The sequence below is a fragment of the Seriola lalandi genome, unplaced genomic scaffold, assembly GCF_002814215.2.
Source record: "Seriola lalandi dorsalis isolate HSWRI2012SDOR001 ecotype SW California unplaced genomic scaffold, Sedor1 jcf7180002054476, whole genome shotgun sequence".
In the NCBI taxonomy this organism is placed as follows: domain Eukaryota; kingdom Metazoa; phylum Chordata; class Actinopteri; order Carangiformes; family Carangidae; genus Seriola; species Seriola lalandi.
Window position 1 is genome coordinate 786,496 of NW_019525029.1, and position 27,468 is coordinate 813,963.

The window sequence follows — 27,468 nt, forward strand, 5'->3', positions numbered from 1 at the left end:
TCACCGATGTAGCGGCTTGCAGCCACTCAAAATACCCCTCCTCCTTCTTCTCCTCCTCTCATCCCTCCCTCCCTCCCCTCCATCTAAACCTCTCTCTCTCTCTCTCTCTCTGTCTCTCTCTCTCTCCCACACACACACACACACACACACATACACACTTATCATGTGATCCACTTGCTGCACCACCATTGGCGTCTCTGATCGTGGCGTGTGTCCAATCAGGGCATAAGCCCAGAGATCAACATAAGCGAAGCAGAGCAGCCTGGCTGATGCTCTTAGAGTCACAGAGGGAGGGAGGAAGGCAGATAGAGAGGAATACAGAAATATCATAGTAAAGGGGAGCTAGGTAGAGTTTGTCAGAAAAGAAGCAGGGAGTTTTTTTTTTTTTTTTAAGATAATATGCTAAAAGAGGGAGTCAAGCAGGAAAACTGAAGGAACAAATAGCAAAGACAGAAAAGAAGAGAAAAGGCAAAAGGAGGAAGTGCACGAGCTGTGTTGACAGACGAGTCTTCCCTTATTGTGGCTAACGCTGAAGCTAACTGTCCACAATCAGCTAGACCGCTCTTCCAAGGAGCCATCTGCTCCCCCCGTCCATCCCCGTCTCCCGTCGAGCGCTAAAAACTCCTTCTCTGGCAAAAGCACGAGGATTCTTCAGTCACTGTGGAGAGTATCACACCACGCTTGGAAACATGGAGGTGACATGTAAGTATTAAGAATGGAAGTGAGGATGAGAAAGGGAGAGTGGTTTTCAATTAGCATGGATGGATGAAGCGAGGGGTGGTGGTAGTAAGGGAGGGAGTGTTTGTGTTGTTGCCTGGCTGCGGAGGAGGAGGAGGAAAAGGGAGGGGGGGCGCGGAAGGAGTGAGGGAGGAGAGGAGAAGAAAAGGCAGGGAGGGATGGAGAAGATGGGACAGGAGCAGAGCGGAAGAGAAAGAGAAGGGACAGATGGGGCCATGGAGACTCGACGAGGCGTAAGCAGGTTAGACAAGGACCCTGATCACAGTCTTTTCATTAACACACACACACACACACACACAGTCACACAAGTATAATCTGCTAGATTACAATTTCTCCCTGTCTCACAAACACACACCCACAACTACATGCATGCATACACACATCCTCTGTTCTCCTAACCCCCACTACACTCCAGGCATCGTCTGTATTCCAGTGTACAGTCTGTGTGTGTGAGGTGGGGGGTTGGGCTTTGTTGTTGTGAATGGGATTACTCCACATCACCAACACCCACCGTTTGTCACCAGAGGAATTCAATGCCATTACTACTGCTCTTCTCCTCTCCACACTGTGTCGCTCAGCCTTGGATGAGCTTCAACCAGTGTTTTAGCCAGAGGGGTTTGACACAGGATTAGAGTGAGGTCAGCCCCAGACTGCAGAGCAGGAGTCTGTGAAATACTGCCAGTACCTGATTTTCAGATTAGATTACATTCAACTTTATTGTCATTGCACACAGTACAAGTACAGAGACAAGGAAATGCAGTTTAACATCCAACCAGAAGTGCAAAAAGCAGTAAAATGCAGAGTGATGTGCTTACATGTAGATATTTATAAATAACAGTGAGGGGTCTGTATGAATAAGATAAAATATATACAATATGAACAGCAGCTACAGTAGGCGATTGCAGGTGTAAGTGTATATATGCTGTGCGGGTGTAAGAACGAGTAATGCCAGTAGTAAACATTACATGCAGAATAAACAGCCAGATGTGAATATGTGTATACACTATAGGTCAGATATGTATAGTATTATTGACAGTGGTATAGATATGGATTGGTGTGTGGGAGAATAAAGAGCGCAGGTAAGTGTAGGTGCAGTAGTGTGGCAATGGAAAGTGAGTGGGTGTGTGAGAGTCCTGTAGCGCCTCCCGGAGGGGAGGAGGGCAAACAGTCTTTGACAGGGGTGAGAAGTGTCCCTGACGATGCTGCCCTGTGATGCGTTGGGCAGTTTTCACCACGTTCTGCAGTCGGTCTGAGCACTTGCCATACCATACAGAGATGCAGTTGGTAAGGATACTCTTGATCGTGCAGTGTTAGAAGTTCACCAGGATCTGAGGAGACGGGTGGATCTTCTTGAGCTTGGTGTTCTGACCAGGGTTGAAGCGTGTCGGGTCTCAGAGAGATCCTCAGATTTGGACACCTAGAAACTTGAAGCTGGGGACACACTCAGCCTCCATCCCATTAATATAGATGGGAGTGTGTGTGTCGCCTTGGGTCTTGCTAAAGTCCACAATGATCTCTTTGGCTTCTTGGTGTTCAGGGCCAGGTTGTTAATCAGCACACCTTGCCACCAGGTGCTGCACCTCTTCCCTGTTGGCCGACTCATCGTTCTCGCCAACCATTGTGTCATCTGCAAACTTGATATTGGTATTGGAAACATGTACAGATGTGCAGCCATAGATGAAGAGGGAGTACAGAGGAGGAGATGTGGGACCTGGGACCTGTTGTTTAGAAGGTCCAGTATCCAGTTTCAGAGGGAGGTGTTGATGCCCATGTGCCCACTGAGTTTGGGGATCAGGTTGGCGGAGATGATGATGTTGAATGCTCAACTGAATTCGATGACCAACATTCGTGTTACTGTTGTCAGACTTTTTTGCAGAGAGTTAGATGAGAAGTTCCATCCCACTCTCATATCTGTTCATTCATTATGAAGCTGCAGCCAGGAGGCAGTTAGCTTAGCTTAGCTTAGCATAAAGACCATAGAATCAGCACATCTCAAGCTCACTTGTCATTTGATTATACAAAAACAAAAAAACAAACCTATTTTGGTTTTACCATGGTGCCTCTTGATAGAGCTAAGATAGCTTAGCATAAAGAATGTTTCCATTCTTTATGCTAAGCTAAACTAACTCTCTCCTGGATCCAGCTTCGTGCTGAACAGAAAGAAATGAGAGTGGTGTCAGTCTTCTCATCTAACTCTCAACAAGAAAGCAAACAAGCCTATTTCCCAAAATGTCAAACCATTCCTTTAATCGACAGTAAAAATAAACGTTATTTGCAGCCCTGTTAATGATACTGCCCCCTAAATGGTGAGCCAAGTTCAATCTTGTTGTCTCTGTGTATCAGTTTCCTGTTTAAAAAGTGCCCTTGAGCAAGAAACCTTGAACTTGGTAAGTCTCCGTGGGTGAGCACTTCAGCGAAATGGACCAAGCACACATGTAAAGCGAAGCCCTTTTGTTATTGGTATTTGACATTTCTGTTCTGGCCCGGGGTGATACAGAGGAGAAAAGATAATCTGCTTTGTTCAGCCATGTTGAAGACTGACCTGTCCCATGTGGGATTATTCACATGGCAATCCTCAAAAGCCCCTGCAACTGTAGTTGAGTGACCCTCTCATCAATCCTCATACATCAGCTATTATTTAGCTTCTTATTTAAAAATAATTTGGTGTGGTGTTTAGTCTTTATGTCACTGCAAATCAATTAAGGACACTTAATGCAAATGAATGCAAATCATATCTCGCGCTGCTCTTTAGCACCAGGACAGTTTCTCCACTTTGCCAGAAGACTCATTTGCACGTGTACATGATTAATGAAATGGGTGCTGGTGCATCCAGTCAGAAGTGATGTGACGGTAATGATGCCAGTGCAGGTGCCAAAGGTTTTGGGGTGGATGCCTTGTTTGGATTCCAGGAAGCAGCTTGGGACAGTTGGTGTAAGCGCTGCACACGCTGCCATATGTCAGCAACCATGACTGCTGCTGTCGTGCTTTGCATGAAGCAGTACATCTATGACACGTATAAGGACTCAGTAAACCGGCTCATCCCCCATCCCCCATTCCTCTCCTCTCCTACAATGAGACCTGCTGTTTTCTCATTCAATACTGGTTTAATTTACCTCTCCAAATGCCTTGATCTTTCCATACATCCTTTTCTCCCCTAATCTAATATATCTCTTTCTTTTTGTCTTTCTCTTTCTCTCCCTTCTGCTCTCTCCTCTCTTTTACACCTCCTCATTCTTGTCTCTCGACCCCCCCCCTCCACCTCTATTGTTGAATTCAGACAGGCTATTTATATCTTTCTGCCTGGCTGCCTCACCTCCTACTCCCTTAACAAGGTTTGCTTTATTGTTTTTGCACGTGTGTATGCGCACTTGGACAGTGCATGAATGTATGTTTGTACATACCCCATGACAAATCGGTGTGTTGTTTTTGTTTGTATGTGGGTTTTTTTATCCTCGTGGTTTGTATGTAGGTGTGTAGCAAGAGCAGAGGGTGAATGCCAAGCTTTGTGTCTATGCAGGGACCTCTCTTTTTTTTCCATGAGTGTGTGTTTGTGTGTGTGTGTGTGTGTGTGTGTGTGTGCCTAAAGGGACATCTCTGATCTCAGGCAGCGTTGGTCCACTCACACTGAGAACACCAAAGCTAAATTCACTAATCAGACCAGAGAGATCATCAACCATTAGCATCAAACAGTCAGAGTTGCATGAGTAGAGATGCAGAGCTAACATTTTGCTTTGTTGTGTGTCAAGATAATGATCTTGTTGTCTCATCTCCACAACAACTCACTGGAAATCAGCAGGGGAAAATACAAGTAAACTAATTTTCTTGTCTTCTGATTTAGTTATTTATCCATCTATTCATTTATCTATGTCTGTTTCTTTATTAATGAGTGAGTGTGCATTGCTATGAAGACGTGTGTGTGTGTGTGTGTGTGTGTGTGTGTGTGTGTGTGTGTGTGTGTGTGTGTGTGTGTGTGTGTGTGTAATGCTTTTTGTGCACAGTCCACAATATGTACTTTAGGACTGCTTACAGACAATGAAAAGTCACTAAAGGCTCTTGTGTGTGGTTGTGACTTATTGTAGATGCATGCTGGGATATGGCGGGCTGTAAGCCTTATCATTATTATCATATGATAATCTTTTTTTGATGTATCTTTGAAACTGGCTTTAAGTTGAAGCACTTCATCTGTCTGTGTGGGGCTGATGATGCATGTGAGGAAGGGAGACAAACACGGATGTCTGTCAATCAGAAGTTCTCCATCTTTGGTGAAGGTGTTTCTCGATGGTCCACCTTCCTCCACCAGTAACAAAAAGACAAACTAAGCTGGGTCAAAGCCACACTTGCTCACATTCATTAATGCCATTAACAATTAAGACCAAACATGCAAGAGCAAATAGTTTGTGTGAGAGTGTTGCAGAATCAAGAGCAGCAGCTAATATGTCGGATGCTAAGGAGTACACCGGACTAAATAATCAGATTATTCATTTTTACATCTTGTAGATCTGCACAGAGATGCACACCATTCTTATTTACAGTGAACCAGCCACCATCACCAGCCCCCTCTTCCTGTCAATACCCCGAATCCCATTGTGCATTGTGGAAATCCATGCAGTTGCCACAAAATCGTGTGGAAAATGCAGCAGCTCGCTCCGTAGGCGAAAATGGCCATGCAATGTGCAATGTTATGTGACTTGCATTTTTGGTGTAAAAACCCTGTAACTGTCCTAAATGGATGAAGTTTGCATTTTTTATGGAGAACTTGGATGACTTCATTTCACCAGACAAGTTCAATCAGATCCAAAAACGCATTAGAAACAGATTTTTCAGATAGTTTTTCTACCCAACAATGATGCCTTATCTGTAGACTGCAGGATAGTGCTTGTCCCTGATGAGGCTTATCTCATATAATGAAATAATACCTGTTTTGATGTCCTTGAATAGATGTTTAATCACAACCAATTTGTTCATCCCTCTGGGACAATTAATGCACAATGTTCATATTTCCAGCAACAACCGTGTCGTAATAAAACACTCATTAATGCAATGCTGTGCACAAGCCAAGGTCAGCACTTGGCTTTCATCAGCATTTCTTGATGGACTAACCGTAAGTGGCGGTTTCCCAGGTGGCTTTGCTCTTCAGTCATCCATATGGACTGTGCTGCACTTCACATCAAACTCGATGCTGAAAAAGAGCTCCTCTGACATTTTGTCTAGGCGTGCAGTACTGGGCCTCTAAATATGGTAACAACAACAGCTAGCAGCAACAGCCGGCGTTGACCTGCATCACTCATGCAGAAGGAAGAACGGGACTGATGGAAGGGGGTCTCCAGATGTGTTTAGTGAGTGTGTGTACCTCGGGATATTCGGAATTTACATGGAATAATCACCAGTACTTATGTTTTGTGTGTATTGGTGCTTGTTCATACTATATAATGCATGTACAAGAAGGAATTAATTGGTATATCTGCAGTAGTTGTATGTACATAGAGAGTGTGTATATCAACCTCGCCTTCAGTGCAGTATGTTCTGTTCCCTGTAGTGCTTTAATGCCGTCAAACAGGTCCCTGAGGCATTCACTAAAAGAGGAAAGATCTGCTTTATCTCTGCACTTTTAACTTACATGTACCCCTTACCACTCTGTCTTATTTTATCGAAATATCCAGATACAATGACTCCTTACATTGGAGCTGTGGAGGGTAGATACATAATTGAAAGTTTAATGGATGAAAGTGGTGTCTTTCCACTTAGATGCTCTCAGCAGACTTAACTCAGAGCCATGACGGGGCTGTCAGGAGAGTCTAACGAGAAAAAGCTGAATATACTGAATGTAATCTGGGAGTTTGGCTGCTGTGCAACATTCACTGCTCTTCACCCTCTTTGTAATGACACCCTGACAGCCTCTTGTTTGGCATTACATACCATTAATATGGCCGTCACCCAGTCCCAACAATGTTTCAGATAGAATTACAAAGACGTGGCATAATGCTGTCAACCTGTAAAAGATCATTATCAAGGCTGCAGCTAACGGTTATTTAATTATCAAGTAATCTGCTGATTATTGTTTTGATTAATTATCAATTAAGAAATAACAATTAAAAAACTAATGAAAAGTGCCTGCATATTTTTTCCAAACACCCAAGATGATTTTTTCAGATTGCCTAATTTTGTTTGAGACTTTGTCTGCTGATTAATTTTCTCTTGATAGACTTAGATCAATAATCTAATTAATAAACTAATCGTTTCAGTGATGCTGAAGAGTTTTTGTCAACACTATTTCATTACTCTTCATGATGCCCATATTGATTTTGTCACATTTAGCAGTACCCACTATAGGTGAAGGCAGTTTCACCATCCAAGTACTGACAAAGGTCGCCCTGTGTCGTCGCCTTTATGTCACTTCGTCTGAGTTGCTCGCAAACCTCGTCTCTGTAACCATCACGTCTGTCACACCCACGACAGCTGACGTGCACAGCAGCATGGAGTGTTGTTTCAGATCGAGCTTTTTCTAGTCCTAGCCAGTGGGAAACATTTGAAGCACTACACTGTGTTGTGACCAAAGCGAAGCCATGTGTGTGTGTGTGTGTGTGTGTGTGTGTGTGTGTGTGTGTGTGTGTGTGTGTGTGTGTGTGTGTGTGAGAGAGTGCTGTCAGACGGAGATCTGTGTTTTGTTGTGCCTCCCCCAAACGTCCCCTCGCACGGACCACGGGGGTGATGGATAGCAAAAACCGGCACAGTTGGCATTGTTGGCACAGATTAATGTCACTACTGTTTCATAAAAGGAAACCAGAAGGAAACAGTGTCTGTGTGTCTACATACTGTGTGCACAAACAAGAGTCATCTCTAGCTTGTTAATACATGATTTGATCTGGTGTAGACTGCACTCTGTTAGCTATACTCATGGTTAAAGTCAAATAAGCTATTTTTAATGTCTTAAAATATAGCCTATAATAATTTGACAGCTTTAATAGTGATTTAACAGTGACAACAGAAGCGTTGTCTTAAGTTTGGCCATTAATCTCCAACCACAGATTAGTCCTTTTTATTTAGTCAGCTTCCAAAACACATCTGCATCTTTGTTCAGTGCATTTTTATCAGCTTCTAAATTTAATACAAGCCATACCAGACTCACTCTGTGCAGCGTGATAAGACATAGGCTTCCTTTCATGTCCATCTCTGTGGCATTGTTTTATTCTTATGACATCACGCTCAACTTTGAAGGAGATAATTATTGACTGAACATGGGACATAGTGGCAGCTAGGTAAAATGTAATTACCATTTCAATAACAGAGAAATTAGTTCCCATTATTCTTTTTCTTCTGTGTATCAAAAAAAAAGGCCCCTGACAGAAGTGAACAAACGTGTGTGTGTGTGTGTGTGTGTGTGTGTGTGTGTGTGTGTGTGTGTGTGTGTGTGTGTGTGTGTGTACTTTCATGTGTGTGAATGCTTCCTTTTGTATGTCTGCGAGCATGCATGTTTCGTCTGCTTCAGAGCCTCAAATGCACAGATTCACTTCTGCGACGTTCCCATTATCACCACGTGAGATTGACTTTTTGATTGCTTTCCGGGGAGTCTCGACAAAGTCATTATTCTATGATTACCGCCTTATTATTTGGCCACCTAAGAGCCTCTCCAGCACGTTCTCCAGATTTTTTCACCCGGGTTTGAATGGCGGGTGAGCGTCTGACTGACAGCTGGTAAATGATGTCATTAGCATCCTCTTAGGTAAATGGAGCAGCGGCGACAGTCGATTGGTCGCCAGGAAGGGGACGGTAATTTGTTACGGCTGACGCGTTGTCGATGATTGATAGTGGGGCGACTGTGGGAGAGCTGAGCTGCCCGACTGTCCTGTTTGAGCACAAACTGAAAGGAACTGAGGAGGAGAGTGAGGATGAAGGAGTGTGGCAGATGAGTCAGTGCGGCCATCTCTTCATTACGTGTACTAGATGGCTCATGGGACAGTGTTTAATTACTTTTGCTGACACTTGCTCTGGTGTCTAACGTCCCCTGCGAAGGAGCTACAAGAAAGAATGATGGCCTGTTGTCTGGGAGAGATCAGGGCGCGTGAGAGGGAATGTAGCAAAAAGACAGAAATAAAGGTGGACAAGATGGAACCGATAAATCTCGGATCAACAAGAATAGAGGCACATGATGAACAACTCTGCACTCAGATCATCCAGAAAGCAGCTAAAACGACGCCAGTACAAAACTGAACCTAAATTTATCCTGAGAGTGAGCTCATCCGACAAAGTTAGTTTCAGCACTGACGTCGCCTCACCTCTACCAAGGTGCTCTCTGAGAAATAGGAGGAAGAAAAAGAAGGATGAAGATAAAATATTCATAATGCCCCCGCCCATCCCAGCCCCCGCCCTGTTGTGAAAGGACCATGTGTTCGTTTTTAATGTGATGAATATTCGCAGTGTTAATTAGCATGAGTGCAGCCACATGGGCCAACAGAATTGTTTTCCTGCCAGAGACATGACTGCAAACAAGGCATATTAATGAACATTCCCCGAGGACGCCTCCGCTGAAACACCAGGGCTGCGTGGCAGTCAGTCTCCGGAGATCAGGATTAGGTTGGAAAGAAGGCTGCAGGTGACAGTGAGATCTGCCTTTAAAAGCTTTTATGATTTCAGGGAAGAACGAGAGAATTTGTTTTTTGTTTACAATCTGCAGTCTTAACTGTACTCCACATTATAAGTAAAACTGAGGCCATCAAAGCCCAGTCTTTGTTTCTCCTGTCATATTATTTCCTTTATTTTTAAATGGCTTCTTAAGGGAAGAATGTCCCTTCTAGACACACTGACAGGCCATTTGTAATCTTAATGGGAAAATAAATTAATTTGAGGCTTTATTATCAGGATTATAAGCGTGTGTATGCGTGTGAAAATTTATGATAGGCAGCTCGGTGAAGCTGTGATTAAAAGTGGTGGGCAGCAGTGATGAATCTCTCGTAGCATGATTGCAAGCTGTGGCTTCTTCCACTCGTCTGGAAATTTTTCAGGAGGAGGAGGAGGAGGAGGAAGAGAGGCTGCGGCTGAAATGCCAGTCCTGGGGGGTTGTAAATCTGCTGTTGGCTGGACCGCGATTTCTGAAAATATGATTTACAGATTACATGGAAGCACAGACTAAGACAGAATGCGGAATAGCCTTGCATGGAGATGACATTCACCAGTGAGAGTTAATGAAAATATGTTCCTAGCTGTTTCAGCTGATGAAGGAATAGACAGCTGCATTTATGGATGGATGAACCGATAGAAGGATGGAAAGGAACAGACAGACTGACGCGTGTACAGAAAAACAAAATCCTCCTTCTTATAACTGTCTTCAACAAGCCTGCATCTCAGCTCAGTCTCTGCACACTCACCTAGAACAGGTCTTGACTGGTAGGGAGGGAAAGTGTTGACCTCTGCCCTCTAGTGGTTGCAGTCTTACTCAGGCATTTGCATTTTTGTTTCTCTGTTACGCTACTGAAACATGGCTAAGCTCCATGAGTGTAGGAACAAAGTAGAGGTAGTCCCCTTCATGGAAATAATCATGAATGATCCTGCTATTTCTATGACTCTGTTGACATACAGTAAAGGAGCAGCTCTTGATACTGTCCAGCAAATTCCCCTTTTTTTGGTTGACATCCCTCCTTTGCCCTCGTCTCATGTGCAATTCACACCAAAGAAAGCAACAGAATTTACCTTTTATTTCTACATGCAGAGACTTGATCCCGGCCGCTTCTTTTTTTAAACAGCTGAGATCCTGATCTGAACTTTTGTCTGCTTCTGTCAAATTGGATTTGAAGAAGGTTCTTGTGCTGAGTCACTGATGTCCTGCATCAGCCTTAATGCCAGTTAGACTTGGATCACACGAGAGAAGACCTTGTGCACTGCTGTGGGTCTGTGTCTGAGCTTTTGTAAATAAACCAGACGACAAGGGTTGCACAGGTTCCAAATCTAGACTCATTAAAACTAATTTCAGAGCTCAACTGTAGAATCACTCGACTCATGAATTGGTGCTTAAAAACATTTAAATTAAACTAAATAAATCCATGTGACTTGACAGACCTCTTTTCTGCGGTTGTCACCTTTTTGTGCATGTGTTTATTTTCCAAGGTCAATTTGTTGCCCATTTGTTAGAAAATACACTGATTACCGCCTCTGAACATATTTGCATTCCAAAAGCTAATCCCTGGATTAAATTGTGTAATCATTTATAAAATGATTTTTTTGGTCTTATTATGGTGGGAGCTCAGTATTACCTTCAGGGCTTATCAGAGCTACAATTAGAAATGGGTTCATTCTTTTTCCTGGCGCTCTCACTGTACAACATCCCAAAAGGGCACTTTGAGTCCAGACCAGTTCTTTATGCATTTTAACACAGCAAATGTGACACTGATTCAGGAGGATTATCCTCGATCGCCTGTGTCCTCTTTAGTTTTTCTGTGTTTTGGTGCTGGGTTGAGGTTTATGCTGTTCATGTTTCATTTTCAGCAACTGAAGTCTTCTATTTTTAATGCGCTCACCCCTGGCTTAGTCTGACTAGTGAGAGTCCAGAGGTTAGCAAGTTGATGAGTAATCGCCTTGCAGTAAGCACAAACAGCAAGAACAATATTACGTAAGACTATATTTGGGATTTTGGCTCACTGGGTTTTGGCTTGGTTGTTAAAGGTGTGGAGCCCAGATGAAACCAAAAAGTACAGAACAGGAGACCAGACCAATTATAAGCAAAGACCATAAAGTATTCTCTGCATGTATAAGTACAAACATGCACTTAAAACATCATCCTTACCTGTTATTGTCTCTCAATATAATAGAGTCGACACATTGTGAGGAAGTGTGTTTGCAGAGGCTGGAAATACTTGTGTGTTCTCAAGCATTTGATCATGAAGGCGAGCAGAGAAAAAGGGATCTACAATGGAGCAAAATCAAATGAAACAGAAGGGAAGACAGTCTATTTCTTTCTGTCACCTCAGTATGATCTGATCCAGTGAATCAGCATCTGCAAGCCCAGAGGCAGCTGCTAACAAGGCTGATCCATAATCATGGCTCCTTGTCACGTCTACAATCACGCTGCCTGCAGTAGCTGGAACAGCACCGCTCAGCCTGGCCAAAGAAATGTTAAGAAGCCAAGTCAAGTTTGTTTTTATGGTCAAATATATATATATATATATATATAGAGAGAGAGAGAGAGAGAGAGTCAGCAGGATTTATAGGCCTACTTCAACCCAGGCTCTGTAAGCTACTCTCAGCTGTGAGAGGAAACCACTGTTCCAGGTGCTTGTTGTATTTGAACCATTTCAGCACATTAGGAGTTACCTTTGCTCCCAGTCAAGTCCCTTGTGTGTAAGCCGAATACCTTCGCAAATCTACCTTTGAGTTATATTAGTGTTCAAATCCTAATTATGCAAAATGCAAATCACTTGTCAGAGTGCAAAGCTAAATGGAAGCAGCTGTCATTGAAGATTTCAGCTTAGGAGTCATTTTCCGGGGGCTCCAGCGTACGTGCCGAGGGATGAGGAGATTTTATACTTTGGGAAGAACCAGTGCTTTATTAACTGTGTTTAAAATGCAGTGTGGTTCTGTCATAAAGTGGCTCAAACTGGGCTTTAATTTCATTTCACACCTTAATGAGGTTAAGTACCATTGTGTTCAGGACCCTTTGTTTGATCACTGGTTTTGATCTCATCCAGCGTTCGAGGCTGAAAGACATGAACTCACCTGGAAGCAATGTTAGTTCAAGTATGTTGGGATCATATAAAGTCACAATTTATTAACCATTCAGTTATTTAATAGCTATTTCTACTCAAATGGAGAATCTGTTCTCTACTAATTGATACTTCAAATGACAGAAGACGTGTAAGATTTTAGTTTTCCTAGTGCCGTGTTGCAGATGTCTTGCATATATTTTACTTTGACCAGATTTTTCACATCAGATTTTATAAGAGAATATCAATCACAACGAATGAATTCCAGTTTGCGTCAGTTTTTATCACCTGTTTTTTTAATTCAATTCTTATTTCATCTGCAACAAATGTCGAAAAGGTCATGACTTTTTTCTAGTCTGTATTTGTGTGTTAGTTGAGGGGATTGATAGTGTTTACTACTGCTCACTTCTCAGCGTTCATATTGTTAAATTTCAGTGATTCTCATTGAACTCCAGTGCATCAGTCTTAAACGTGTGTGTGTCTGTGGCTAAGCATTTGCCTGTGTCCAACTGAGGAGTGTGTGTAGACTTAAATTATCTCCTGACAGTAATGCATATGCATTAGGCTAATTGATGTGGATATGCATGATGTGTTTTATGTGTTGTCGTGGAACACTTTCTTATTATATTGTTACCTCCGTTGATCACAAAGACCCCTCGAGTGGGATTGATGACTTGGAACAGCGCTCGTGTCGTGCCTCTGCAGCCAGACTAATGGTATTAGCTTGCTTGGGTATTATAGGAAAAGTTCTGTCATGCATTTCACTGATGCATGATACTGGGGCTAACAGTTGAGTATCCACTGTTAAATTATTCTGCTTTGCTCTTTCCCCCTTAAAGCTCAGTGCACCAGACTGGATTACAGGCTCTGGTTCTGAAAAAAAAAATCACATCATTAATCCTGTCAGGAACAGAACCACAGTTTATATGCTCCCCTGACTCCTAGAAATAGGGAGGGGCTTATGTCTGACTTCATGGCTACACTGACGCCCGTCTATAGCAGATACCATGACACACTTTCTACATGTTGCATCCATGATAATCTCACTCATCCTCAACCTCCCTGTTCTCCTCTGCAGGTAATGCAGGTGGTGCGGGAGCAGATCATGCGAGCGCTGACTCTCAAGCCTAATTCCTTGGACCAGTTCAAGAGTCGCCTGCAGAATCTGAGCTACACAGAGATCCTGAAGATACGCCAGTCCGAGAGAATGAATCAGGAAGATTTCCAGTCCCGCCCCATTCTGTGAGTCAACCAATCAGTGGCCATTATGATCGTGTCACACTGTAAAATCCAAAAATGCAACTGCACACATTTTTCAAAGGTTCATACTGGTAGTCTGTGACCCACAGGAGCTTGTTGGGCTGCCTAGTTGTTGACAGAATGCTTAATCCGATTAATGTTTACTATAATTTTATTCATACTTACTGTCAGTGTGATAACTCTCCTCATCTACCTGATCAAGCCTAAATCTGAAATTAGGATATGCCTTGTGCCTACAAAAAGCGCCATGGTCATTAATATGCTGTAATTATTTCTTTTTTCCTCTTTCCATTTGTCAACCAAATGCCAGCAACTGGCCTCAAGCAGGTTGCACCTGTGCTTTCTTCTCCAGATTGAAAATATGCATTAAATTCAAATTGTCTGCAAATGGCGTTCCCAGTGAATGCTCCATTAATGACCCTCCAGCTCATTAAGCATGGAGAGCTAGTCTGTTATAGATCATTCACTGACTGATCATGGATGCAGTCTCTGTAATGGAGAACATTGTTTTGTCCTGCCTGTATTTAATGGAGTAGCAAGCACTATTGAAAAATCGTTTCACAGAGTGAGCTTGTCCCTTTGAACAGTAATCAATGCTGAGCCAAGGGCTTATTAAATCGATATTGGAGGGGTAGAGACCAAACTTTTGAAGCCAATTAATCACAGAGGTGAACGCAGAACAAAGGTGAAGGAAGTTGTGGAAAACTGTACAATAAAAAAATACTCTAACTTAGTTAAAATAAATAACACAGGTAGTGTAGTTTTTAATTAAAGATCCATTTTTTTGACCTGATTTCAATATAATAATAAGAGTATAGCAGAATGCAACAAGTTCCCACCCAATCTCTCCAGTCTCTCCAGTCTGCTGTCAAACAGTATTCTGGGAGAAGTAAGTGATATATAATTGAAATCGAATCAGACGCTGACATGAAAAAGCACATTTTAACATTTTATCACAGCATAACTGTTGGAGAGCAGTGAGTGTCAAAGACTGACGAGCCTCCCGTCAGCAGTATGAGATGACACAAGGGTGGAATTTTCCTCTAATCAATACGGTACAGTCATGACTTGTAAACATAATGAGCAGAGCATGTCAGACGGCAGATTTAAAGGAGGTCTGTGTTACTTTCTACAATTGCTGCCAATTTTCTGCCATCAATTATTGTAGGGAATGACTGCAGAGATCAAAAGAAGGTGAAGAGGAGCCATTATAGCTTCAGATCAAAGCTGCGTCTCTCGTAAAAAGCCTGAGCTGAAGAATTATTTAATGTCGTTTTGACTTGTTGGAGCAGAATTTGGAGCTGTTTTGATATGGGTTTTTTTTTTTTTTTTTTGGGGGGGGGGGGGGGGGTGAGATGTATGTTGGAAGTTTTAAATTTACCAAAAGCTGCTTACACCAAGAAATAAAATCGTCATCACATAAAAAATTCATGCAGCAGGTCAGCTCAGAGCTGCTGAGGATGCACTAATGAGAAAATGTTAATATGCAACATAATTTTAATGCAACCTCCAGAAAAATTAGGATAAAAAGCAGTTTAACTCAATTCATTATTGATTCTCTCTTTCGCTTGTGCTCGGCAATATTTTACTGATGTGCGGTGTTAATGTTAAAAGTTAATTTACATTTCCACAAGGTTTGAAAGGGGTTTTCCTGCCTCATTTCTTTGATCTTTTTGACACCTGATACCAAGCAGGGTGCTTCTTTTCATAGAGGTTTGCCAGGGCAATACCTCGGCCCATTAATTCAGTTGTCTGTGATTTTATGCATTTGCCGGAAAAGAGTTTGGATTGTAACTGGAGCTACTTCCTAAGAAGACAGAGCAGCCAGACTGTGTAAATGTCTGAGACAAAAACCGTCTCACGTGTCTTTAGCCCAGTCAGAAGGATGGCACGAGAGGCGCTAAAGCCGAGCTATCACCATGCATCCTTCCAGCGATGAGCCACGCCTTCCCCACTAGCTGTTTCTTTAAAGATGTCGGAGTGAATGTGCGACCACAGATCAATGTAATGACTGGAGTCACTGATGAGGCGAACGCATAGACGGGGAGGGCGAGCAGGGAGACGGATGAAGGGAGACAAGTGCTGATGGGCCTGACGGAGAGAGGGAAGAGAGAGAAGGACATAAATGTGATCATGACCATCAGAGAGAGGAAATACAAGAAAATGAATAGCTCCTGTTAGAAATATAAATTTTTATGCGGCTAGAAAAACGGAAATCTTGTCAAAACCTGCAAATTTCTAGAATAGAAAAAACGATGGGGAGCAGCACTGCTCGGGCAGATAATATACATAATTCATGCTGACTAGTGTTGTGTGCTTCACATTCATATGCAGCACAAACACACATACATGTAGATGCATGAATAAATTACAGTGATCCGAGCTGGAGCGGCACAGATTTTCACAGATCAGCCTTTTGGGATGCTATATGAGCCATATGATGCTATATGCTATATTTCTGAGCGTGTGCACTATGCATGTGCACGTATGTGTGGAAGTATTGTCTTTCTTATTCTCTGTTCCCTCCTGACAGATGAATATTGCACGCTGGCAGGAAAACAGGCTAAATGTTATAAAATTCACTTGGAGCATCCTGCCGCTCGCTGTTGCCTGCTTGCCACACTGGACGGGTGCGGTTGACAGAATTTAGATAATTGTCTTAAACCAATAATGTGTGTTTGTTTTATCTGCAGGGAGCTGAGGGAGAAGATCCAGCCAGAGATCATGGAGCTGATCAAACAGCAGAGGCTCAACAGGTTGTGTGAGGGAACCTGCTTCAGGAAGATCAGTAGTCGCAGGAGGCAAGGTGAGACACACAGTATTCACATGCGTGCGCACTCACATATATGCACCAGCATCCGATTCTGACGTGACACCGCCTTCACTCGCACATCATAACCACATACACACTGAAATTCTGTCTGCTGCATCAACACAGACCCTTGTTCCATTTCTTTCCCCGTCTCCCTCAGTCTGTTTGTTCTTCATCCCTCCCCTCTGCAACCCCCACTCATCATCTTATTCCCTTTGCTGTGTCGAAACCCCACAGGACACATTTTATCACAGGAGATCTTCCAAACGGGGGACTGCTGTGGTTCTGCTGTCACGATCGCTCACACAAGTTTTCTAGCTCTCTCAGCCTTAGAGGCAGAGACAGGCCGCCTCTGTTATTCAAGAACATGCATGTCTTGCTGTCTTGAGATGCACAATCACACTGTCTTCCCTCCTTTTGGCCCCTACATACACAGATACATTGCAATGCAAAAAAATACAAAGACACGAAGCCATGAACACACATTCATACTTTGCACTTGTCAAGATAAATTCAAGAGAAAGCTTTGAAAACAGAAATGAAAGAAGTTACACACGCTTCATGCTGCTCTGCAGCATGGAGGGTGATCAAACATGATGCTGCTCTACAGCACGGAGGGTGTGAGTCAGACAATTTGTGCCATGGCAGACGTCAGGGGCTGCAACTTTCAGAAGATGTTTAACATACTCACATTTAAGCTCATTAAGGATGTCTGTTCTGTCCACGGTGCCAAGCTATGTTGAGATTTTTGGGCAAGCAAAGTCTCATTTCCACAGATACAGTGCTTTCCTTTGGTTTAATTGAGTGAAAGTATGGACGTATTCCTTCCTAGTGATACATAGAGGAGAGAGGAAGATGGATACAAAGGGAAAATCCCAGCAGCCGGCTCAGACAGGAGCCTATTCGAATCATTCAGCCTAATATCATGTTTCACACACGCTGCCATGAGAGAGAAAGCGAGAGAGGAGGAGTGAAAGGGGGATAGAGAGGAGTAGCAGTGATAGCATTTAGCCTGTATAATATACTGCACTTCAGTCAAATAGGATTTAATCTGCTTGAGACCTGATCCCTTCATTTCTCTGTCCTCCCTCTTGCACTTTCCTTCACCTCTCCCTGTCACTTTTCTCTCTGTCTACACACATACGTACAAATACATGAAATAAAAAAGAAAAAAACCCAGTGACAAGCTCAGGTTGCTGTTATTGGATTATTGTCATCAACTTCCCTGCAGGAACTCTGCTTTCCAATAAGTCAAATCAAATTGAGTAAAACCTGGTGTTTTTTCCTTCTCACATCAATGTATTCTGACATTTTAAAGCCTGATTACAATTCGTCTTGGCAGCTGTCATCCAGATGTTGTCAAAGCTGGGTCACAGAAACAATAAAAAAAAATTTTTTTTAAAAACTGAAAAGAAACGTAGGAGTAAGGGGAAAAAATCTGAGTTGAAAAGATATTGCAGGACAGATGTTGAGGTGGAAAACATCCTCCAGATTTAGCATCAGATCGTTTTCGCTGCTTGTGGTCGGCTGATTTATGCCTGTCTGGCTTTTGCGGCGGTGACACGCTGCGAATGGACTCATATTACCATATCACAGTTGTTACTTAAGAGCTCCTAGAAAGCCTGTCAAAGGAATTGAGGACACATGCACATATAAGCAAGCAGCCACACGCATACTAAATACAGAAACAAAACAGTTAGCCATTCAGGAGGAGTAGACCCACACACACTACATAAAGCAGTTCATGAGCCTCTCTGGATTTAATTTAGCACAGTAGCCTGTAGGGTTACACTGGCTTTAATCCGCTGCAACAGTCCCCTGACTGTAGGGGAGCTGTCTGCCTGCTGCAAGCTAACTGTAGCTGTCTTTCCCTCTGAGGACACTCGAGTCAAGGACATGCTGTTTTTCCACATTACTGGTGCACACCCTTTTCCCTATCTGCCATCATGCTACCACCTTCACATGCCTTCACTCTGATTTCTCTTCCCTCCACCCGTACATGTCTATCCTAGCCTCCCACCTCCTCTCTGAGCTATTGTTCTCATGCTGGTAGTTAAAAGTATATCCATGCACTGATGATGTAAAGAGCCCTTTGTCTTGCAGACCTTAGGCAGGCCGAACATGAATAAAATGAGCCCCATAGCAAGTTTCATTTTCACTTGGTGCTTTGGTTTATTAGTTTAATTTTTCTCTGACAAACTTTCACAATCTTTATACTTTTATATAGTAGCTCTCTGTCTGTTTAATGTGTGTTGACCCATCTTTTTTTTCATACATAAAACGTGCACCCCTCCTCCCTCCCTCTCTCTCTCCTTCTCCCACTCTTCCCTCAGCATCTTGTACAACTATTTCAAAGTCCTCCAGCCTGCAGGGACTCAAGTGCCTACATCAAATATTAATTTAGCTGACTTCAGTGCAGATGACTCTTCTCTCTACCTTCCAAAGTGCCAGTCTGCCCATTACAAGGGGAAGCTTCTCTCTAAAAGCTCAGGTTGATGGTGTTTTGAAATTGGAATAAAGAGTACTACCTGTACTGTCTTTTAAGTGCAGGGTACTGTCAGGTAGCGCCACTTGGGGCTAAGGGAAGTGTGCTTTGTGTAAAAGCTGCATTAAAGCAAAAGTAAACTTGGAAATTTGGCCTGGTTCTGTTGAATCTTTTCATTGTGGAGTCTGAATCAAATTAAGACAGTTATAGTTCGACATTATACAAGAATTAAATTAAATCCAAAATTGAGACATGGTGTCTTCCAGCCAAAAGAAGAACATATGTGCTTGTATCCAGATACACAAGCACACACAAATCAGTTGATAGCGTGTCCCTCCCCTCACAGCCACCCCACACATCTCTTCCTGCTCCCCATGGACCGGTGCCACTCCGCACCAGCCTGGCACCGACAACTGTCTATTTTCAGCAATTAGGATTTGGACTGTGCCACCCATGCACACGCCAGCCAGACCTCCCCAGTCTGTGCCCGCTCAGTGCCAGCTCAGCTCGGTGCCCACCTTGGCAGGGAAGCTACGAAAGAACACCAGGCTGGCCGCAGAGGCTGCTGGTGGAGGCTTTATAGACACAGCTGGCAGATACAGGCCCCCACTGCTGGACGATTACTCATAACATCAGCCAAGAGAGGAGTTCACTCAACTTGATTTATGTCTTCTTAATGTGGCAATTAAGCCTTACTTAAATAACGCTTCACCTTTAACAAAATAAGACCTCTATAGAGATAATAAAGATAAGATCAAGATAAGAGTTTTGCATTTAAGCTTAGACCAGAGTGAAACCGTCTCACAACTTGAAGTTTTCACTTGCATTATGAACATGCAAAATGTTGCGAGTAAAGGTAATAAGATATTAGTAACTTCCTCCTTTTTTTTTTTTTTTACGTGAGCTATGTAAAAACCTAACATCTAAAGAAGTCTTCCTGTTTTATATAAATAAGAAATCCAGATCAACTTGTGACCACTCTCTTCTCCAGTAAACTTTCCCATTATTCTGACCGTGGTCAACTCGGCAGAGGGGTTCATTCTAGTTATTTAAATTAGAACATTTGGTAACACCAAAGAGCTGTCACTGTTTTCTTAAAATATCTCAGCCATCGTTGGCGCTTTCCGTGGGCAGAGTAGACATTCTGGACCTTGTGCCTCTGCTGGTGACCTGCTACATGTTTGGATTTAGCTTTTCTGTTAAAAAGAAAATAAACCAAGTCACAGTTCAGGTATAATCTTTGCCAGAAAAAGCCCAGCATGTCCTCTCTTGATCTTGACTTGAGCTTGTATGTTGTTGTTGAATCATTGTTAAAACGATGAAGGCCAACTGTCTGTTTTGTTGCCCATCAAGACCCCTCCCTCATGCCCAGCATCACAGCCCATCTGTGGATTTTCCTCAAGGCTGTTTCTTTTTTTTCTTTTTCATTTATTTATTTATTTTGTCACAGAATTTTTTGGCACGCTAATTTTCTCTCTTGTTGATGACTCATTCAATCCCATATGATGTCCTATAACAGCGAGTTATTTCATAACTCCTCTAAATCGGTCTCCTCCGCCCCTTTGTTTTTCTTTGTCCTTTTCTTCTAGATAAGTTTTGGTATTGCCGTCTGTCTCCGAACCATAAAGTCCTGCACTATGGAGATCTGGAGGAGAGCCCTCAGGGCGAGGTGCCCCACGACTCTTTACAGGAAAAATGTGAGTGTCAAGTTAAATTATTGATGCTCTTCACCCACTGCTGTGATGCAGAATGTATTTTTTAATTGCGCTCACTGCAACTCGTGTATTTCCTACAAGACTACTGTCTCTGCCCTTATTTAAGGATTACCTAGCCCCAAAACACAGCATGGGCAGTGACAAATAGCTGCCACTGACACCAAGAGTCAGTGTTGACATCAGTTTGACTTATGATTCTCGCACAGTGGCAGACCTGGGGAGGATTTAAGTTTTAATCACTTGAGTAAACCAGTCACCCATCTGGGATGACACAGTTGTCACAGGGATGTTGTTGCTGTTGTTGTTGTTGTTGTTGTTGTGAACTCACCTCTGTCCTCTCTGCAGTGCCTGTGGCTGAGATCAAAGCTGTTATCACCGGCAAAGACTGTCCTCACATGAAGGAGAAGGGAGCCCTGAAGCAAAACAAGGTGCGTGTGTGTGTGTGTGCGTGTGCGTGTGCGTGCATGTGTGCGCACACATGTGCATATGTGTTGGCGGGTGGGTGTGTATCCAGGCAGGAGATTGTGTTTCTGTGTGCATAAGAGTTGCATAACATGATGTCAGTTACATAATTTTGCTTTGGGAAATAACACAATAACTTGTGTGTCGGTGCTCAGCAGCGTTGTGTAGAAATAAATCACAGAGTAGTCCTTTAGCTGCACAGCTCACACAGGAGTCGCTGAAAAGATACTGACATATTTTCTTTGCTGTTTAAATTTGAGAGTAACACATTGGTGTGCCCTCTGTGGTACCATAACCAGGATGAAAGAGCCATCTTGTCTGCGTCTGTGTACACATCAGCCCTTCCTTTCCTGCACTTTGTTTCTGTAAACCTTCACTCCCCCTCCCCACAGGACTCTGATATATTGGATCTTGGATAAATAGCCTTGAAGACAAAGGAGCACGCCTCCTTCCCGCTTTGTCTCTTTTATTACCTTGTCGATAAGCACAGGTCGAGGAGAATGACCCGAGGGGGGTCTGTGGGCCGTCTAGCAGGCCTGTCCCAGTCTTGTGAATGAGAACACAAGTATATTTCATTACTCACTGTTACAAGGCCAGCCAAAGTCACCCCTGCGGGCTTTAGAGCAGAGCTGGCCTGTGGACCATTTGTGGGACACTGAGACAGAGGTGGGAGGGTTAAGTTAAAAGCAGTGTTTTCAGATTGTTTCTCATATTCTGCCAAATGTATTCATCACAAGCATTTCTTTGATCGCTTTCATTATGATATTTTTTATAATTATTCCATACTTATTATATCTCCCATATGTACTCGGGGCAATATTTACCTTCCTTCAGACACCCTCTGTGTCTCAAGACACGCGTGTCATCTAGGAAGACAGGTGCACCGACCTGGAAGAGCAGTTTGCATGTCATGTGTGCTGCACTTTGCATCTCATTACTGAAGGAAACTTTTTTGCTTTATGTGAATTTTAAAAGGAGCATCATGCAAATAACTGGTGGATATACTGTAGGATAAGTGTGGATGATTGCATGTTCTGCTGCATTTAGGAATGCTCATTCAATTTGCGATGGCTCCGAGTTGTGTGGAAAAGCCTCTGCGTCTAAAGAGCAGGTGCAGATTTGTGCAGCTACAGTACACTGAAATAAGGCCGTCTGGGGGAGGGAAGAGAAATTTAATTAACCAGTATTTCATTTAAACAAAATGATAGCAGACAGAGCGGCAAAAGAAGTGGGCCTGCACGTAATTAGTTCATGAACAAAAAACAACACTTAAAAAAAGAGCATTAACAAATGAACATTGTATCCTTTTTATAAGACCAAATAAAGAGCAGAGCTGTGTCTTTGTGGTCATAAACCTCAAACTGCAACAAAGCTGTTAATGCACTGTGGACATTATACATATTTGATTTATAAAAGTGCATTTGGTTGCAGTTAGCATGTGCTTCTATGGAGACTTCAGCTGTATCAGTGTCATCTACAACCACTGCTTCATATTTAACCATGGACATAATATCCTTGCCAGCCCTCTAAGGCTGGCAGCGTTGGTCCACCACCTTTTTTCCTGACTGAAATATCTCAACAAATGTCACATTGATTGCCATGAAATTGTGTAGGTTCACAGTGCCCTCACTACATTACTTCAGTAATATATGTTTATATTCAACATCACTACATGTTTTCTTCTCTTAGCCTCCTGATCTGAGACAAATCCCACCACTGAACTGCATCGCTTAAGCTCTGTCTCACAAACTGTGCCTAGGTTGCAGCCCTGGATTGTGTAATTACCTACTGCCTCACTAAATCAGGCGCTAATTTCACGCAGATTGCAAGCACGCATTTAATGAATTAATTTCATGTATGCAAATCTGGATCTCAGTGTCCTCACACTGCATTCAATTTGTTTCCCATAGTAGACCATGGTGGATTTTGAGGGAATAAACCTGGAAACATGTCACATCATATTCAGTGTCTAGAATCTAAAGGCATCCCAGGTATTTGGCTTCTCTCTCTCGCTGATATGTTGATGTGCAGCTGATGTAACAGAAGGTGACAAGACATGTGGAGGAGCGGGAGACTGCATTGGTATGGCAGTGTTGTGGTGTAAATCTCACTTGTTATCCCCCCCCCCCCCCCCCCCCCCCTTTCACTCTTTCCTCTATCCAGGAGGTGTTAGAGCTGGCCTTCACTATCCTGTATGAGTCTGACGAGTATTTAAACTTTATTGCTCCTGACAAGCATGAGGTAAGCCAACACTGCCCGGCCCCTCGGCTGTTGATAGTGTCATGGACAGAATGAACAAGTGTGATTGCACAAAGAGAAAGTGTGTAGAAGTCAGATATATATTACAAATGATCACCACAGTGTGTTTAACCGATTCATTTGCACCATGCACAGTGTACTAAATGTGTGTGTATTGCCCTTTTCTTGAACCTTTCTCATTGAGTCATTGAACTTTATTTGCACAACGTACATGTGTGCCTATTATCAAAGAATAAATGTGAGCAAAAATCAGCAATAAATTAGCATTAGAGAAAGATAACTGCATAAAAAAACTATACAACTAACATACTTATAACCAAAGCTATAGATTTGAAACTTGAACTCAAGACTTGAAACTGGGTTTGGATTTGGCTGCTTTGAGAATTAAAGGTGCCCTGTTATGTTTACATTCAGTGTTATTCACCAAAACTCACTGTGTGTAACACGATGTGTCGGCTGCGCTTCTTTACACATTACTGCTGTCAGTTGGCATTCGGCTTTACCATCATGCACAAGCCTGATACAAACCAAATGTGAAAAATAGTCTGTTAGTGGTCAAATGCTTAACAAGGCACATTCAACGTAATTAAGACTCACTGACCAAGCAAAAATATCAAAAACATCAAGTCTCAAGTTCAAGCTGGTGAAATCCCACAACAATATAAAAAAAACCCTATATATTAAGCAGCTTTGGCATTTTGATGATCACTGTTCAGAGACTTAAAATACTTGCTGTTACATAGGAGTGTGCAATATTAATTAAATCCTCTATCACAATATATGTAATTATATATTTCGGCATCGATATAGGTCAGAAAAATAATAATAATAACTATTTACTCGAGAACTTTGCAAAATAAAAAGGAACCTTCTTGTGTTTCATTGATTATGGCATCATTATTAGACACCTAACACAAAGGGCTAAAGCTGCAAGAGTTCATCTAAGGGTAACATGCATCATTTTCTGCAGCTTGAATCCAGAAATTTTTTTAAAAAATATTTTTTTTCAAACATAGAAGTTTGTAATTAGGACAATAGAGAAGAAGGTGTCCCTGCTCTATTTCTCCTGAGTCACAGTGTACACAGACTTTTCTCCCTCAGTGGTGAGTTTCTTTTATGCCTGCAGGTCTCTAAAGTAGGCGGCGTCTGTACGCTATCAGCAGCTTCCGTTGAGTTTGGAAACACATCATTCTTAATTATTGTTTGTTGAATTTTTGAAGTATTTTGTTTTGTGTTTGTGATTCTTTTTGCTTGCACTGATTTGTTTTAATTTTGGATCTACCTCTGTCCATGTCTATGCAGTACTGCGTGTGGACAGACGGTCTAAACGCCCTCCTAGGTAAGGAGATGACCAGCGATTACACCAAATCTGACATGGACACCCTGCTCTCCATGGAGATGAAGCTCCGACTCTTGGATTTAGAGAACATCCAGATTCCCGAGGCCCCGCCCCCGATTCCCAAAGAACCAAGCAACTATGACTTTGTTTATGACTGTAACTAGACAAACAACAGTACGAGATCTAACCCAGACCCACCCAGCACCTACTGTACTCACTGGACCAATCCCCTTTTCTTATAAACTGGAACATAAAAATGAATTAAACCATACGATATAAAAAATGAACTGTGATTGAAAGAAAAAGGATTTATTGAACTATTTTCCTCTTGCTTCTCACTAGACCTCTATAAGAGAGATAATGGGACACATTAATAGGCACTTGAGGGACATGGGGTTCGATGCAGTCAACAGGTTGCCATGGAGATGAGAAACCAGGAAGTATTTGTTTGGCCTGTCGTTGGTCGTCCTGCGTCTTCTTCCTCACTCTCCTCCTGTGTCTGATGTTTCCAAACATTCGCTTCTTCTTCTTCTTCTCGACCGAGGCGCCAGCCGCCATCTTGCTTGAAGACCGTTGTAGACAAATGCTTAGAAATTCTATTTGATTCAGCTTCCTTGTTGTCCTTTCTTATGTTGATTTTTATTATTTTTCCTCAGGGCTTTTGTGTGGGGAGGGATGGTGGTTGTGTAGTTCAGGAGCAGGGAGGGACGGGGGTTTTGTGTTTTGTTGTCAACTTCCCAGCAGTATTTCCTGTCACATTCTCACGTACAGTATTTGTGGCAGCTAAGTGTTTTCCAAGAGGCTGAGCAGAGGGTTGAAGTTCATTTTAACGAATACAACTTAAAAGATAGTCTCTTATACCTGCTCTGCCCTGCTACACATATACTGAAGACTGTTAGAACAAGTCAATCATCAAAATCCAGGCTCTGTACGACAGTAAAAAGCCTTTCTTTTGAATATTTTAATGTTAATGTTATTATCCCACCGCTGCTTATTGCATATTGTACACACCTACACAGTGGCTTTGCCAAAAACAACCGTAAAAAGCAGCCCCATTGTGAAACACACAGACAAACACACACTCGTCTCTCCCTCATTTGAGTCTCTCTCGTTGTAATGACTGCTGTACACAACATTCCTAAGCAATATTTGAGCTTTTTTTGTTTATCATGTGTAAGATGGTCATAATTTAGTGATTTTTAAAATTGTGAAACTGCCAAGTAGTTGGTATTACAAAGAGGATGTTAGTATTTGGTCAAGGGAAGTTGTCTTTTTTGTGTGTTTGGGACTATATGGCCACAAAATTGAAAGTTTATGTATTTTTTTAATTTAAAAACAGATCATGGTTGTTATTTCTAGTATGATTTATATATTTTCCCCTTCCTATTTAATACCTTAAGATGTTTTTCTTTAGGATTTTTCAAAGCCCCTCAAAACTGCTGTTTACATTAAAGATTTAAGAACTGTAACCACTTTTCCCAGTTGCTGTCTTCATTCATGAACCACATGCACCTAAAGGATCATAACAGTGTCTCGGACTTGGAGGTGAAAAGTTATCAGTTTCCACTAGTTAGACTAAGAAAATTGAGCCATTTGTGCTGAGTCAACACTACAATAAACCTGTGTGGACAGACTGTCTGTTAAACAGCTGAGTAACAGATGGTTATAGATTAGGACTTTAATATTCCCAGAGGCAATTTAATTTCACTAGGAAAGCTCTTGAAACATTAACATAATTAACTTAAAAAAACGCTTATTAAATGATCCGGTCTGTTCATGTAATAGCACACAGTATTCCCAGAAAACACTACAAAGTACAAATTGTCTTACCCATAAATGTATTTTAAGCTTGATGATCAAGCTGACTTTTTGCACTAAATCACACCTGGATTTTCTTTGTTTAGCTGCTTGATCTGGTTCAAGAAGCAGAGACATGTAAATCAAAACTAGGCTAGAAAAAGTCTAGGTGTTAAAAGCATCTTTTAGACTCCAAAAAAACATGACATAAACATGAAATTAAACTATAGAATCTTGAAATACATATTACTACAAAATTCCCGCATCAAAACACCTAAGTACGACAAAAACTCTAGTAAGATTTAATAAATAACCTTTCACCTTCATAAATGAGTCCCGATCTGACCTCTAGAGTTCCTCTTTAATGGATATTTTAACTGTTCAATCCGACAGCACCAGTATACAACCTCTGATTCTCTGAAACTTACTCATTGGTCTTTTAAAAAAAATAAAAAATCCTTCTACAAGAAAAACTCTCATCCAGACACTCAAAGAGAATTTGAAATTACAGAGAATAATATAACGATTTTAAAGCACAAAAACTGAAAAGGAAAACCAAATGTAACAATAGTGGCACTCTCAAACAGCTAAATCTCAAAATATCTGACTGCCTGAGGAGGAACAGGTACACATTCTGCAGTTAAAGTGTCCCTCATCACACACGACGATAGTTTGGTGGGGTCGTCACCCTGCCTCCTCCTCCTCTAGGTTGTCCATGTTCATCTCCTTCTGAGCTCGCACAGCCTGCAGGTGTGCTGTGAGCTGCTGCTGCTGCTGCTGCTGCTGCAGCCAAAGCAACATGAGCAACAACCCCAGCCCCAGACAAAACAACTGCATTTGATGAAAATCCCTTGGTTGCGTCTGTTGGATAACCTTGAGAGCAGTCACTTCTAAACAGATCAATATTGCAT

At 42.2% G+C, this 27,468-nt stretch overlaps 1 protein-coding gene across 3 annotated transcripts in view; it reads left to right on the top strand.

The window, feature by feature from the left end:
* Positions 1-26,229, top strand: part of elmo1 (engulfment and cell motility 1 (ced-12 homolog, C. elegans)) — a 98,662-nt gene extending 72,433 nt beyond the window's left edge. For all 3 annotated transcript variants that reach the window (XM_023412129.2, XM_087175573.1, XM_087175574.1), the window contains 6 exons: positions 13,507-13,670; positions 16,382-16,494; positions 20,575-20,682; positions 21,046-21,128; positions 23,326-23,403; positions 24,724-26,229. In XM_023412129.2, coding sequence (XP_023267897.1) covers positions 13,507-13,670; positions 16,382-16,494; positions 20,575-20,682; positions 21,046-21,128; positions 23,326-23,403; positions 24,724-24,924 — 747 coding nt within the window. In that variant the 3' untranslated portion in view covers positions 24,925-26,229. The remainder of the gene's footprint in view (positions 1-13,506; positions 13,671-16,381; positions 16,495-20,574; positions 20,683-21,045; positions 21,129-23,325; positions 23,404-24,723) is intronic.
* Positions 26,230-27,468: the final 1,239 nt, after the last annotated feature.